Source organism: Scleropages formosus, chromosome 13 (assembly GCF_900964775.1).
Source record: "Scleropages formosus chromosome 13, fSclFor1.1, whole genome shotgun sequence".
Lineage (NCBI taxonomy): Eukaryota > Metazoa > Chordata > Actinopteri > Osteoglossiformes > Osteoglossidae > Scleropages > Scleropages formosus.
In genome coordinates, this window is record NC_041818.1 from 15092429 (window position 1) to 15109750 (window position 17322).

Genomic DNA, 17322 nt, shown 5'->3' on the forward strand with positions numbered 1-17322 from the left:
GTCAAAGTCAACAGTCAAGAGAAGACTTCACCAGAGTTAATACAGGGGGTTTACCACAAGATGTAAACCACTCGTGAAGCTCAAAACCCAGAAGACCTGATTAGAGTTTGGCAAAAAACATAGAAAACTGCCTATACAGTTTTGGAAGAACATGCCATGGAGAGATGAGACATAGATCAACTTGTACCAGAATGATGGAATAAGAAGAGTATGGAAAAATAAAGGAACTGCTCAGGATCTGAAGCATACCACTTCATCTGTGAAGCATGGTGGAAATAGTGTTATGGCATGGGTATGTATGGCTACCAGTGGAACTGATTCCTTTGTATTTATTGATGATATGACTGCTGATAAAACTAGCAGGATGTATTTTGAAGTGCATAGGTTTATATTATCTGCTCACATCTAGCCAAACACTTCAAAATGCATTGAACAGTGCTTCTCAGTGCAGATGGACAGTGATCCGAAGCATACTGTAAAAGCAACCCAAGACTTTCTTAAGCCAAAGAAATTGAATGTTCTGCAGCGGCCGAGTCAATCACTTGCCCTTAGTCCAACTGAATATGTTTTTCATTTGCTGAAGGCCAAACGCCCCAAGAACAAGCAGGAACTGAAGACTACTGGAGCGAAGGTCTGGCAGAGCATCACCTGGGAAGAAATCCAGAATCTAGTGATGTCTATGGGTTCCAGATTTTTGACAAAAAAATCTACACTTAAAGCACATCATGATTCTTTCATTTGAAATTTCATCTGAAACCCAAAAAATGATGAAAATTGTGTCACTATCCAAATACATATGGACCTAACTACGATATGTGCTGCAAGGCCATGTTGGTCTAGTTCAGTTTATTCTTAAATAGTTCTCTTCTCAATGAGGTGACACAGGGAAACAAGAGACCACATAGTGTTTAAAAATCAGCTTTATAAACCTACACTGCACCAAAACAGTTAAGCCAAAATATAAAAATAAAAAGCCATTGCCACGAAGCCACAGTATGAAATAAACTAGGAAACCTGCACAGGGTGTTTCACACAAGGACAATAAGTGGAACAAAATCAGTGCACTGAAAGGTGGCTTAAACAGGGCTTAGACACTGGATCAGGACAGGAGTACGTAGGCTGGGACAGACAATACATTACATTCACATTTATTCATTTAGCAGACATGTTTCTCCAAAGCAACATGAATCTTGCAGAAGGGAGTTACAACAAATTAAACATTTCCCTGTTTCGTCTAATACTCTATGAGCCTTTCTAGTCCATTTTCCATGAAACCTCTGGTACTGTCACTCCCAGTCTGGGACCCTTAGGTCAGAATAAATGGTGTCCTGCTTTGTCTCCCTCTTCTTTCTCTTTGGTTTTGGGTTCTTGACATTCAGGGCAGCATAATTCAGCATGTCCTCATCCTGGCACTGCGGGGCCAGACAGCAAAAAAAGTCATTGCATACGATTGCATTTTGATAAAAGAATAAAGGTAAAATTATTAAATCATATCCTTATTAGCACAATCTTAAAATACCTTTTTTCCTTTATCTATGCTGTAAAAATTGTTTACATACCTGTCTGCCGGACCTTTCCTCCTTGAACATACCATCCTGGCTTTGCTCATCTGGATTATTTGTTAAAAATGAGTGCCGTGTTAAAAGAGTGCTTTCTTCTGCCCTCTGCACTGTCTCAGTTCACTAATTTAAGCTAAGTAATTAAAGCTAATATCCCATGTGCAAAAAGAGCTACATTGTCGCATGTTCCTTGAAAAGCTCAGACCATGTTATTTTGGAATTTGTATTAAAATTTTTAACTGAAAGATGCAAGCGAGAGCAACAATATCTCAACAATGCACATATATGTGATCAAATGGTCAGCAGTATGGACTGAAGAAGAGGTTTTGCAGATTAAGCTTTTTTAAATTATTTTCAGTCATTTTAAAAGAGTTTTAACTTTAATGTAGTTTTGAATTAAGGATTACACTGCAATGCATCAGCAGATGGATGGATTGCAGTATCACAGAGTATTTGTTACAGCTTTATTAGCGATTTTTACAGAACCTAACCTGTTAGTAATTGAAGTGACATCTGCGTTCCATAGAATTTATTGATTATGACAATGTTAAAAGCAGGAAATGGACAAATCATGTAATCAACAGACTTCCAGTCCCAGCTGTACTTGTAACTTCAGATACCACTGTATTAATAAACTATTAAACAAAATAAAACAACATACTTAATCTATTCTATTGGGCTTGGCTAGAGACATGGCTATTTCTGCGCTCTGTAATAAGGCCTATTCTGTGCATTTCTTTATTTAAAATATGACTCTGATATGCATTTATAAAATTACACACACCATTGGCAATAATTAAATGAAAGTACATTATAGCATGATTAAATCATTTCTAATTTCATTAAATAGAGTCACTCACCGGGATGTTGTGCATACAATTTGCTCTTATTTCTTCTGCAGACAAAGCCAGCATTAACAAATATGCTGACAACTAATGCGACTCCCAAGCCAAGGACAATTGGAGAAGGCACGTTCCCTTCAGCTAGAATAAAGAAAACATGGTTGGTAATGCAGTCCTATTTAGAGTATTGTTATGAATTAATCAGTAAATAAATAACTAAAAAAAAAAAAGATAAATTGTATTATTCCCAAATCTTTATGTACTACAGCATTTTGAAAGTTTATAGTTAATTTCATTTACATATTCAGTCAGTTATTATTATTTACATATCATTCAGTTTAAGACTATTTTGACTACATATTCTTAATTTATTGTTTCATGTTGAAAAAACATTTCCATTAACTGCTGCTTTGTAATATGTTTCATTGCATTACTGTGTTCATTTGTAATACACTGTGAAATACTGTTTCTGGCTTCTTCACACACACTTTCAGAACTGCTTGTCCCATACGGGGTCGCAGGGAACCGGAGCCTACCCGGTAATAGAGGGCGTAAGGCCGGAGGGGGAGGGGACACACCCAGGACCGGATGCCGGTCTGTCACAAGGCACCTCAAGCAGGACTCGAACCCCAGACCCACCCGAGAGGAGGACTGTGGTCCAACCCACTGCGCCACCATACCCCCAGCTCCTGGCTTCTTCAATAAGCACTAAACATATTTTGAAACTTGTTTTTTTTTCAGTGAAGACACCTATGCATTTGTCTTTCATGTCTTCAAAGGTCAGGTGGTAGCAAAGCAGTTAGAGCAGCTACCTTGTGACCCAATGGGTACAGGTCTGAATTCCAGCACTGCCTGTAGTATCCTTGAGCAAGGTACTTAACCTAAACTGCTCCTGTAACATTACCAAGCTATGTAAATGATGGTTGGTATTGTAAGTCACTTTGGACAATAACATCAGGTAAATGTTACTAAAATAACCAACCACAGAAATTATATGTTGTCACAAAACTGTTTTAATTACTTTTTCAGCAGTGTAGATTAATGGTATAAAACTGATAAAAATGTTCACTGCCCTAAATGTTTCATTTCAGATTTTTTAAAATAAAGTTTCACTTACCTGGAAACTTCACCACTGTCCCATTTCCAAACAGTATGTCCCCACACGTGGCCACAGCACAGTAGTAAATCCCAGCATCGGAGGGACTAAGGTTCCTCTTGGGGAGGCTGTAGATACAGCTGTGTGTATGAGACCCAGCCTCAGGGCTCCTCTCACACTCATCACTCCTGTTTCCATGGGTGTAAATGAGTCCCGGAAGGGATTCTCCCGAGCCGTGTCTGAACCAGTAAACACTGTGTTCTCCTGCACAGGTCTCACTGTCTACTGTACACTGCAGAGTCACCGAGTCTCCTGGACGCACTGGGTCTGACACCACCTGCTGCACCACAGTCCTACTGCTGGAATCTGTGAAAAAATCATTTTCAGCAGAGACAGTTCTGTCATAACAAATATGGATTTTTTCTATGGATGACCAAGTAACATGACTATAAATAAAGCATCATTTTGCCAAAAATTCATTGTGGAAAATAGTTACGGTAAAATTTAACTGAAATATTCATAGTTAAGTCTCAACAAAATTGGTTTCTTTTTTTCTTTTTCTAACATTTCCCCATCACATAAAAGATTTGTTATGGCTGACAATCACAGGTAGCACAAACAGCTTTTTGTAATTAAAGAAAAATCTTTTAAAACGGCGCAAGGCTTAAGAAGAGTTACATGTGGAGTAACAGTTCTACTTACCTGTCAGTATGAGGATGGTTCCGTCTCCAAAAGTGACCTCATTATATAAGACTGTAACACAGTAATACACTGCTGAATCAGACAGCTCTGTTTTTAAAATAGTCATGTTAAAACTTTTAGTTGCTTCTATCCACTGTAAGGACAACCTGTTTTCAAATTCAGCCTGAAATTCAACATCTTGTGAATAGAAAAGAGCTTTTGCCACGATTTGAGGTTTCTGGCCGAACGGCTGTTCGAACCAAGCGATGTAGGTTATTTCATCCTTTGTACAGAAGCATGTAAGAGTCACACTGTCTCCAAGTAGAGCCTTCATCATGACGTTAGGCTGCACGATGTCATCAGCAAGCGTGATATCTGGAAGAAAAATGCAAAATACAAAAATCCATTTCAGATATGACAATGAAAAGGTCTCTTATGCAGATCTAAAGATTACTTGTTTCTGTAGTTTTATATCCATCAACTGTTGCAGCTAGTGTAAAGTCGAAATATTGTTGTAAATAAAAAGTAAGCTGCATTTACATTGAAACACTGCACAAGAGAATATAAGAGGAAAATAGAGTGTTATCATCTTTGTATGTCGACTCCCCTTGAAGTGAGCTGTGTGCTGTGCAGAACACAAGTAGAGAGCAGCAAAGTATAACCAGGGACAAGGTGAAGGCATATAGGAAACAGAATGGTGCTCATTGTGTTAACATCTGATCTGATTGGCTCGTCATACAGCAATTCATGTAGTGTTTAAAAGACATTTTATGCATATATTTAAGAATGATAATATTATTTCCTTAGTGCTCTAGAAAATGAATTTAACATTTTATTCAATTTTTTTTTTACCCATATACCTAGTTTCATAAGCCAGCACATATTTTTCCATTTAAATGAAATATAATTAAATACATATATGAAGATTCATATGTACATTTATTCAACACTTTTCTTCAAAGCGACTTAAAACATACTTACAATTATTTTCCCATTTATACAGCTCAGTAATTTTACTGGAGCAATATAGGGTAAGTACCTTGCTGAAGGATACTACAGCCAGAGGTCGGAGCTCATTGTCGTCTGCGGTATCTACAAATACAGTTTGGACAGAATTAGTGTCCAGACTGACACCATAAGCCAATTAATTTACAGTCATTTTCGCATGTTATTCAACCATAGTGTCCATAAGTGCTTACTGTACATGCTTAAGTTTAATGGCTCATTCATTATAAAACTCTTTGTTTGGGATGGAAGTGGCGAGACAAACACCACTGTTTACAACTGATTTTTCCTGGGTTGCTGTCAAACATAAGTCGTGTGGTTTGGAATCCAAGCAAAAGATATTCAGCTTTACGAAAAAAAACCTGCCAAACTAAACACTCAAGATCTGTGGTTATGCAGTACACACAGATTGAAAAGTTCCTTCAAACCCTGTCAATTGATTAGAACATTGCCAAACACACACACACATTGACTGAAACCGCTCGTCCCAAGCGGGGTCGCGGCGAACCGGAGCCTAACCTGGCAACACGGGGCGCAAGGCTTGAGGGCGAACACCCAGGACGGGACGCCAGTCCATCACAAGGCACCCCAAGCGTGACCCAAACCCCAGACTCACCAGAAAGCAGGACCTGGCCAAACCCGCTACTCTACCGCACCCCCACATTTGCAAAACTATGCCTCATAAATGTTGAGCCCAGTGAAGATGTCAAAAAAAACCTTTACGTTTAAACAATAAAGAATAAATAAATAATTCAGGAACCTCTAAAAGAACTTAAGGGTGTCACGTCTGGAGGTCAATACACAGGACGCTTTAAACAAGGACCATGAGTGGAACAGGAACAGCATGTCAGAACATGTCTGAAACAAGGCTGAGACACACGACCAGGACAGGGACGCAGCAGTGAAGCAGAGACAGGACAGAAACTCAGGACTGGAACAGAAAAATACTGTGACAAGAACTTTGGAAAGAAACAAGTGAACAGGGTGCAAGGCCCACTAGAGAATCACAGGGACAAGCAGCCTATAACTGATGAAGGGTCCACAACTCTACAGACTTGTTGTTTGTCTTTTTTTAGCTTCTCCTCCAGTTGAATCATTGGGAACAGCTATGCCACCTTATGCCAGGTGATCTGGACCCAGACCTCCAGTGTCCTCTTGAATACTGCTCATGGCAGACATGACAAAAGGCAAAACATACGCAGAAGCCAGTAAAACACTGAACAATGTTTTGACTATCACGACACATCGTAATGTGTTCACTTTTACAGAAAAAAAAACATACCTGAACAATAATGTGTGTAACTGAGTCGTGCCAACTGAAACATTGGGGCGCTCTGCTGTTTCTGAGTTCCACTGCCCTGTGCTGCTGGAAAACACACTCTTCGACACACACCCTGCGTAAAATTGCTGCTCTACCGTCATCCCTTCAGCAGGGGGCAACATGTGTTTGAAACGACTCTCAAATCTGCACTCCTTCTCTCTCTGCTTGGTTATTTCAAGTTTCAAGTTTATTGTCATCAATAGACCTGGGGGGTGTGGTGGTGCAGTGGGTTGGACCAGGTCCTGCTCTCCGGTGGGTCGGGGGTTCGAGTCCCCCTTGGGGTGCCTTGCGACGGACTGGCGTCCCGTTCTGGGTGTGTCCCCTCCCCCCTTGGCCTTACGCTCTGTTTTACCGGGTAGGCTCCGGTTCCCTGTGACCCCATATGGGACAAGTGTGTGTGTGTGTGTGTGTGTGTGTGTCATCAATAGAAGTACTATGTATATGTATCATGAAAATCTTCATGAATGCTTCTCCACAGACTATGGACAAAGACAGAGAGAATAGAAATACTGCACAAATAAAACAATGACAGTGAGTAGTGCAACCAATAGCAATAAATAATGGTAACAGTAATAACAATAATACCAGTTGACAGCCAGAGAACTCAAAATGAGAGAATGAGAATGCTTAAAGTGACATTCCATTTGACCAATGTGCTTGGATGGAGCAGTCCAACTCTAGTTACTAAAGGTGGCACATTGGTTAGTGTTGTATAGTCTTACAGCAGTGGGGTAAAAGCTGTTCCTGTACCTAGCAGTGCGGGTTCAAATAGACCTAAGCCATTTTGCAGATGGTAGGGAAGAGAAAAGTGCCCATGTGGGGTGACTATGGTCTCTCATGATACGCATCATCTTTCTGAGGCAGGGTGTGGTGTAGGTGTCCTAGCTTGTGGTGTAGGATTTTTGGGATGTGATCGTTTTCTGCACTAATCTAATGGCATTTCTGCTGACATTGTACTTTACTGTTGGAGTTGGATTTTTTTGGAAATGACTATGATTTACACATACACACAATGATGTTGAGATTCATCCAAGTGCTAAGATAAGCAAGGAATATTCCTTCATCCTTACATTCGTAAAACTTAAAGCATTAAAATGTGTTGACAAGGGCAAGCAAAGCACTGTAATCAGTCATAGACAGAACAACCCTTGTTTTTAACTGCAAAACACCACTCTAAAAACACTGGATGACTGTTTGAATGGGAAAAAAATGTGGTCAACTTGTGTTTCAAGTGGTTTTGTACCAAAACTTACTGTGGCTCCCTATGTATACAGTAAAAAGAAAATCTCAACAGTGGTCAAGTGGATACCTGTGCAATAATCTGCAAATAATAGCACTTGACTGTAAATTAAAGTATGACCACTGTCAGTTTTTGATACGTTAAAAAGTTTGATTTTCATGAAAATATAAAAGTGTGAATAAATGACAGCCCTAAAGGTCTAAGCTACTGTAGCTGCACCTAAACCAGTCACTGGTGCAAACTGAATGTTCTCAAAGGGACAGCTTCTGAATACACAGGACATAATTGTTGACATGACACTTGTCACGTCCACAGCCACAACTCAGTCGACAGCACCTGACTCTGGTCCAACACCTGACTAACTCCCTACCCTTTAAAAGATACTCCGCAGCTCCCATACCTTTGCAGAATCTCGTGAGGGACAGTCGCCCTTCCTCGTGATGCTTCATTCACAAGCATCGCTAACTCTCAGTTCACGTCCTCTGGTTTTTGACTCCCGACCATGTCCATGGATCCTTGTTCCTGTCCTGTTGACCGCTCGACCGACCCTTCACTAAGACCCCCCGACCTCACTCATGGATCTTCGCCTTGACCCTGACCGCCAATCAACCGACCCTTCGTCTGTCCCCAACACGGAGAACTTGCCTCACCCCTCGACTCCGGACGAACAACGCTGCACTTGGGTCCAGCCGTCCCGGCTCCCTATGTTTCACGTGACAACACTCAGTCTTTTATGCAGGAAATCAGAAAATGAACCATTTGCATGTTCTCTTTTATTGTCTGAAATACCTTAATTTTAGCTTATTTTGTTCATATGATTCATTTACTGTGATGAATTTAGTATTTATCACAGCCTTGTATCATTGATGTACTTATATCCAAAATGGAAACCATAATATTATTAAAGTGAGGATTTTATTTCACTGATGTACAAAACATTTTACACACTGAACATGAATACAACATAAAATGTAACATATATGTGTTTTTTCAAAGTTTGCATATAAATTTATTTAAATGTAAAGTCTATTTTTTCAAGTCTCAGTTTTATCATTCTTCACACCAACTGATACAGCAAACTGAAACTAACGTGCACAAAATATGAAGGTGAGTCAAAATGTTCATACTTCTGATTTATTCCAATATTACCTTAATAGACTAAAAAGTCAAACAGATTCCAGATACAGGCAATCACAGTCATTCAAGTCCCAAATTCTGCAACTGTTATTTGTAATTAATTTGAAGCAATGGTAAAAACAAGTTAAAAAAATGTCACCAGCTGTCCAATGCGTAAAGGTATTGTTAGGTCTTGCATTTGTACTCGCAACTATGGTGTTTTCAGTCCCACTGTTAATATCTAATACGAGAATAGATGACATGGCTTTTATTGTTTTAAGAAAAAGGTTAATTCTATGAATTTTTGGCAAGTGTAATAAATGCCTTTTATTATTACAGTTTTGCAAGGCTTTGAATTCAACAAGTTTGCAAGTTGGTTTTGTAAGTTTAGTTTTTAGTCCTATTCTTTGTATCTAATAGCAGAATAGAGGACATGGGTTTCAATCTGTTCCCGATTTGCCCCAGTGTGGAGCTTCCTCTTTGGGAAACTGCACTCAGCGTAGTTGATCTGCTGCTGCTCCTGGGTCTGAGAAGAAGAACCAGAAAAGTGTCATTAATTCGATGGGTTGAATTTAAAATTTGGTTTCTTAAAAATACAGGTGCAGGTGTTCTTTTAATATTTCTGTGGTTTTTGAGACACAGTGATATGGAAAAACTAAGTAAACCTCCCCTGCAAAGGTTTGAATGCCCGATGTTCATTTAAATATTTGCAATAGGTATCCAAATAAATAGCACTGGATATTAACAAATGAGAGTTAAGAAATGACACTGGAAATCTGTTCTTTTCAATCATTTAGTCAACATATTTAAACAGAACTTTATTTCATGGGGTGGGAACCATTAGTTTCCTTGTTTTATTAATCAGTACAAATGATTAGCAAGTCGAGAGTTGCTTTGAGCACCCAAGATTTTACACTAACATGAGCAACTTGCTGGGAAAAAAATCTGAATCACCAGTAATTTACTCAAACAGGATTATGTACTAAGTACAGTTCAAAAAAATGGGTCAAAAGATGCTTCAGGATGTCTCCAAAAACTCCTATTTAACAGTTTATTCACAACTATTTATTCATCTCTTTAGTTTCTTTTTGTCCTGTTTGGTGCGTGATTTTAATATGTGACATCGATTGCAGATAAACAGATTAGATGATGTGCAAGCATCTCATGCGGCAGTCAGGTCCAATGAGTCAACAATCAAGAAGAGACTGAACACGCCTGGTCTCCATGAGAGGTCAGGATGAAAAAAGCTTCTCAGAAGAATATGACAGTGAAAAGTTTTCCAGAAATAATATGGATTTAGAACGTGGCTTCTGGAAAAATGTGTTCTGGACCAATATGTAAAAGGCACGATTATTTAAATGCAAAGCCCTACACCACGTTTGCAAGAAATCAGTTGTTGGCTTTGAAAATTTGAACATGAAAACCTCATACCAACTGTAAATATTTTGTGGGTACCATTATGGTTTGGGATCGCTTTAATGCTTAAAGGCCTGAGCAACTTGCTGTTACTCCATTACATTTAAACTTTGAGTCAAATACGAATTCTTCCATGTCTGGAGGACACTGGGCAGAAAATGAGGCTATCTGCCAAAAAGCTGAACCAAAAATAGGTTTTCCAGCAGGACAGTGAGCCGAAAAAAATTCAACAAAATCCAACTCAGTGGCTGAAAAAGAAAAATTTGGACTTTTCAGTAGACAAGTCAAAGTCCAGATTTAAATTTAATGGAAATATTGTGTCTAGGAGGGTTTAAAGTGAGCTGTGAATGCAAGAAATCCTTTCAATTTAATGCAGCTGAAGCAGTTTTGTGTAGAAGAGTGGGTCAAAATTGAGAGAAAAAATTATCATATTCATCCATTTCTGCCAAAGGGGGAAACTCACGGTACTCCAATTTCCCACATGTGAAAACAGCTGTAGTAGTTTCCCACACAAGAAAACTGCTTGCAAATTGAATTTTGTTGAAAAAATAATGGCAAAGTACAGATTTCCAGTGTAATTCGTTACACATGTTACTGTTCATTCCAATGTTTCAGAACAGTACAAAATGGTCCATGCACACTACCCACTGTTTGCATTCGTATGAGGATCAGGCATCCACATGTTTCAATATAGTACTTGAAATTTCAAACATTTCCAAAGAGTGTACCGTTTACTCTCAGGGAACAAAAAAGTGACATATATAAAATTACGAATTTCAGCAGGTTTGCCTGATGAAGTAAATTTTACTGTACCTCTGTATCTGGCAAAGACAATAAATTCGGGGTTGTATCTGTTTGTCAAAGAAAAAATGCATTAAAACTCATTAAGTATAATTCCTCTTTTTAGAACTGAAACTAAATATTTACGGAAATACATAGAATAAAGTTCATTTAAAAATATAGACACAAACCTGTAGTTCTTGTGTTTTTCAGGCAAAGGACAACTATTATCAGCACGCATAAGATGTTTGATGCTGCCAGCACAAGGACTAAAGGATCAATATCTTTTTCTTGGTCTGAACCTGCAATGTGATTTAGGAATAATATCTTTACTTTGTTGTGATCAAATGTATTTTGTACACAATTCAAATCAACAACTTTTTTGACACTTTTCAAAGAATTAATTTTCAAATCATGGCCTGGAAGTGAAAAACTTCGCTAACGTAACTTGAAACAGCTCCTGCTGAAGAAAATGCTGTACAATTGACTTATACAATATTTTAAACCCCACAGTCCTGCTCTCTGGTGGGTCTGGGGTTCGAGTCCCGCTTGGGGTGCCTTGCGACGGACTGGCGTCCCATCCTGGGTGTGTTCCCTCCCCCTCCGGCCTTACGCCCTGTGTTGCCGGGTAGGCTCCGGTTCCCCGTGACCCCGTATGGGATAAGCGGTTTGGAAATATTTTAAACCTTCAACCTTTCAATTTCACTGGCTAACTTTAAGCATATAACACATTTCTATAAATTACACAAATTTCATCCAATTTCAATAACTGTTCTGAGCAAGGTTGTGATGAACCGGAGCCCATCCCAGAATCACTCAGTGTAGAGGGAGGTACACCTTAGACTACACTAGGGCACCAGTCAGTCGCAGAGCAACCACACATGCGCACATTCACTCATTAGTATACAATAAGGGAACTTTATCTATGTCTTTTGAATGTGGGAGGAAACCAGAGCACCATGGAGAAACCCACGCAGACATAAGGTGGGCATGCAAACTCCACACCGACTCAGCAGGGACTGAACCCACGTTCTGTCACATCACCCAGGTATTGTGAGGCGGCAACGTCACCATGCCACCCATGCTGAAACATGCAATACCTTTTGTCAATTACTTTCTTGGAAACTTCACTATTGTCCATTGATAAAACGGTATTTCACCGTGCTTTGTGTTGCTCGCTTTAATCAACTATAAGCCCAGTTAATAATTGGTGACTGAATATGGACGGATGGAAAAATTACCTCTGTGATGGACTGGTGTCCTGTGTGGTGTACCCTGATTAGCCTAGTACACTGGGATAGGCTCAGGACCCTATGACCGTGGTTTGCACATACAGTTAATGATAATGATTGAGTTTTACTTACCTGGAAACTTCACCACTGTCCCATTTCCAAACAGTATGTCCCCACACGTGGCCACAGCACAATAGTAAATCCCAGCATTGGAGCGGCTGAGGTTCCTCTTGGGGAGGCTGTAGATACAGCTGTGTGTATGAGACCCAGCCTCAGGGCTCCTCTCACACTCATCACTCCTGTTTCCATGGGTGTAAATGAGTCCCGGAAGGGATTCTCCCGAGCCGTGTCTGAACCAGTAAACACTGTGTTCTCCTGCACAGGTCTCACTGTCTACTGTACACTGCAGAGTCACCGAGTCTCCTGGACGCGCTGGGTCTGACACCACCTGCTGCACCACAGTCCTGCTGCTGGAATCTGTGCTTAAAGAAAAATATTGTTTCATCAAATTTCGAACTGAACACAGAACCACAATATTTTGTATTATAATGCATACAACTTAATGTATGTGTATATCCATTATAAGTATAGATAAAGGCACAAACTCTTCATTATTGCACATATTTTCCTTTTTAGTCTTAACTACTTCATGAAAATCTTCATCATACTGACATACGGCATATTTTATGCAGAGCAATGATACTACTGCACTTCTACAAGGCAATTTTCAAAATGTATTTTCAGCTAAAACATGTCACCTCAACTAAAAATTGTATTTGATATTCTGATTGCATTTGTTTATTCATAATATTTGCAGCAAAAATCTTATGAATCCACATGGCAATTCATATTAACATTTGAATTAATTAAAAATATACAAAAAAAGCCAGGGAAAGGTGGATATTGAAACTTATACAGAAAAGTATTAAGGAAAGGTTTTCCTTAACAGATTTTTAAGAATTATCCTTCAATAGTCATGTAATGGGGATTAGAAAGGCAAATCTCTCATTGTCAAGTAGAAGTATTATGCAAACAACCATTACTGTGAAACAACAAATATAACTAATTATGAAATTGTTTCACCTACATTTCAGCAAGAGAAGGGTTCCATTTCCAAACTTTACTTCATTAAGAAACATAGTAGCACAGTAATACACTGCTGAATCAGACTGCTCTGCATTTGCAATAGTCAGGTTAAAGCTTGTTGGTGTCCACTGTAAGGAGAAGCGCATCATGTTTTTAAATTCATTCTGCAATTCAACATCTTGGGAATAGTAATGTGCTTTTGCCACAATCTGAGGTTTCTGGCCCAAGGGTTGTTTAAACCAAGCTGTATAGGTTACATCATGTTGTTTGCAGAAGCATGTAAAAGTCACACTGTCTCCGGGCTGAAATGTTATCAGGAGTTTAGGCTGCACAATGGCATTAGCAACAGCAATATCTGGGGAAAAAAAAGAAAACCAAGATAAAATATCAGAAAATATTGAAAACTAAAATAAAATAACAAGAAAATAAAAAATAACTGTTTGTGCCATTTCATAAATCACGATGAAAAGGAACTTATGAGTTAAGACAAAATAAGAATTATAAAAATACAAAGTTTAAAATAGGTACATATCATTGCTTACAGATAGATATAAATAATTGTAAAAAAGCTGTAAGTAATTTAGTCTACAGACCTAACACTGCAAGTCCCTTTGATAAAAGCATCAGCTATGAGTAAATAGTACATAAATAATAATACTTGCATGTATCATATATATAATTTACAACTGTGGTTTGTTTAAAACTGGCAAAAAACTAAATTGCAAACTAGAAACATAAATTGACTTTACATGTAAGCACTATACCAGAGAATATAAGAAGAAAAGAGAGTCTTATCATCTTTGTATGTCGACTCCCCTTGAAGTGAGCTGTGTGCTGTACAGAATACAAGTAGAGAGCAGCAAAGTATAACCAGGGACAAGGTGAAGGCATATAGGAAACAGAATGGTGCTCACTTTGTTAAAATCTGATTTGATTGGCTCTTCATACAGGAATTTTGAATTATTACTAAAAAATATGTTTTTGATTATTTTTATTATTATTAAAAAATCCGAGCCAGTAAAACATGCTCATTAAGATCTGTAGTAACAAAAAACTGGTTAATTTGAACTTTGTAATTCATCATTGTATTAGCAAACTTGAGGGGGCAGTAGGCTCAGCTGGTGCCCGCTGTGTGGCGAGTCTGGAGTTCGAGCCCCACTTGCTGCGACCCTGCTCAGGACAAGTGGTTGTTGATGGATTAGTAAGCTTTTTCAGACTCTGCCTCTGAAAATTTCAAGCAAATTTCCATGTATATCTCAAAAAGTACTCTGCTTTGCTTAAAAATCTAAGTGTATGAGGTATAACTCGAGGTAAAATAAACCCCGATAGAACTTCAGAATACACCAAGATAATAACATCTTTAACTGGGTCAGAGTGACATCTTCATGGAATGACTTTTTTTCATTCTGTCTGAGGTTAAAAGGGCACCAACTTCACCCAGCAACTGAGGATCCCATGATATTGCAAAAGTTGCTTGTCCGGGGCAACCCAAGCCTGTGCACTGTGAACCTTCTCATCACCAATTAGACCCATGTAATGCATGTTTAGCTAGTAACATGGAGCTAGAAACATATGTCAGGCATAGTCAACTTTTTTGAGTGCCACAGCTCTGGCGATTTTGTCAGTCATTCTGGGTAATGGGAACATGTTAGTCAATTTCAATAGTAACAGCAGGAGAAAATCTAGAAGTGAAAGCATCTTTACAGTGCATTGCCTTGAATTCATTGTGCCTGGTAGCTGTTCTTGATGCATCTGATTTTTAACCTATAGCTGTTGAAAGTAAATGCATATCTGCATGTGAAGATAAGCAGTTACCTCACCTTGTGGCTTGGTGCACCTTGAAGCTTGGGCTTCGCTGACTTGTACAAGCAGAGCAACAAGGAGGAGCCTAGAGGAGAAGTTCAGGATAATGCAGGCAAGGGCAATGGTACAGTGACTCAATGATCCTAGGGGTACTGGAGCAAGCTCCGAGGTCAGGATAGGCTGAAGCTGGAGTGGGCTTGCTATATATAAAGAAATATATATATATATTTATATACTGTATATATATATACCCTCACAAAAAGACCTTGTGGGGAGAGCCTTTGCAAGAATGATAAGCGAGGCTGTGGCAGAGTTGCAATACATGGTCTGCTGTAGTCTACAAACCAGACATCCAGAAGCATTCATTGTGATTTCTGGAGACTTTGATCATGCTTTTCTTGCTTCTTTTCTACTCTGCTTCTTTCAAGTTGTTGACTGTAATATGCAGGACAGCGAGAAACTTGGCCTACTGGATGTTAATGTCAAAGAAGCATAGAAATGCATTTCACTGCCTCAACTTGGCAAATAAGACCATAGCTTTGGCCAACTTTCTCCTAAACACAAACCAGTATTCAAGAAACACAATAAAGAAGTTTTCTGAATGACTACAGACCAGTGGCTCTCTCAATGTGTATTATGAACACCCTTGTGAAGTTAATACATACATAAAATCTCTTGTGAGAGACAACCTGGAAGCTATGCAATGGGTTTATGAGGCCCATAAAAGTGAGGAAGAATATTGCCACCTGGAAAAGGCCAGCAGCATAGCAAGGGTTGTGTTCCTTAACTTCTCCAATGCCTTTAGTCATTTCCTTCACAGTTATTTTGATGAGCTTCTCTCTATAACCATTCCAGTTGTGGGAAAAGCTCATCAAAATGACTATGGTTGCACCTATGATGTCTGGGATTTTGGATTACCCAACCGATGTACTGCAGTTTCTTAGACTTTGAGACGGTATCTGTGACATGGTGGTGAGCAACACAGGTATGACTCAGGAAATAGTGTTGTATCCATTCCTGTTCACTCTGTACACCTCCGCTTTCAAATATTAGTCTGAACTGTCTCACTTACGGAAGTTCTCTGATGACTCTGTAATAGTGGGGTTGGATAGAGGAATGTGATCCAATCTATTACAGACATGTTGCTGACGATTTTGATTCATGGTGTAAAGTAAACCATCACCAGCTCAACATCAACAAAATGAAGGAGCTGGTGGTTGTTTTTTGCATTGTTACTACTGAGTGTGCAGACATGGAGCTTGTTCATTCATACAAGTACTTGAGGGTCACTATCTAAAGCAATAAAGCGAAAAACTCATTAGAAGGCTTCTCTTTTCAACATATTAGTCTTCTTAATATGGACTTTAACACAATGACTTAAACTGGCCTGTAGGAGAATCTCCTCCCAAAATGCATTACAGCTGACCCGACTTGATATGTGAGATCTAGGTTTGGGTGTGATAACAAACAGGTTTAAATGTTATAAATATTATAAATTTTATCCCCACAAATCAGGTGCCTGAACTCGTTATTTTCTTTGATGCATAAAAGGAATTTGACAGGGTATTCTCAGTCTGTAAAGACACTGTATTTTCTTCCCGTGTTTGAAGGGGTCTCGTGCATGTGTTCTGTTTCCACCCACAGTCAAAGGCTATGTGTTTCAAGTGAATTTGTGGCTAAAAATTGTCTGCAATGTATGAATCTGTCTATATGTAATTTCTCTTCAATGGACTGGTCTATGTCATGTGCCCTGTGATCCCACAATAGGCTGAAGGCCACACCAATCCCACCTTACGACAAATAGTTATCAGTGATGAATGTCAATGAATGGATAAAAGCATAGATTTGAGCTTTCCTAAACTACTGAGGGTTGTGATTTTTAACTTCTCCAGTACGTTGTCATTTCTTTGATAATTCTTTACTGAATTTTTGCCAAGACTTTATTTTTGGGGGGGTAAAAATTAAACAAACGATTAGTTGGTTCTAGGTAAGGATCGATTCACAGTGAGATGGATTGGAAATACTTTCATGTGACAAATGGAACATGTTAGAAATTCAACTTAGGAATGGAAAACTAAGATAACATCAACTGACGACTTACGTGCTATTAGAGGTACAAATTCATAAAGCTTAGATAACTGATGA

General features: G+C 38.9%; 2 protein-coding genes across 2 annotated transcripts; both read right to left on the minus strand.

Annotated features, from left to right (window-relative positions):
* Nucleotides 1-1286: 1286 nt before the first annotated feature.
* On the minus strand, nt 1287-5384 carry LOC114912132 (uncharacterized). Its single transcript, XM_029257519.1, has 5 exons — nt 5378-5384; nt 4196-4553; nt 3519-3856; nt 1560-1609; nt 1287-1412 (listed from the first exon to the last, which is right to left on the minus strand). The coding sequence occupies exons 1-5, from the start codon at nt 5382-5384 to the stop codon at nt 1287-1289; spliced, it is 879 nt and encodes a 292-aa protein (XP_029113352.1).
* Nucleotides 5385-9260: 3876 nt separating this feature from the next.
* On the minus strand, nt 9261-13909 carry LOC108929675 (uncharacterized). Its single transcript, XM_018744363.2, has 5 exons — nt 13903-13909; nt 13376-13729; nt 12421-12765; nt 11090-11097; nt 9261-9386 (listed from the first exon to the last, which is right to left on the minus strand). Exons 1-5 carry the CDS (start codon nt 13907-13909, stop codon nt 9261-9263), a joined length of 840 nt encoding a protein of 279 aa, XP_018599879.2.
* Nucleotides 13910-17322: the final 3413 nt, after the last annotated feature.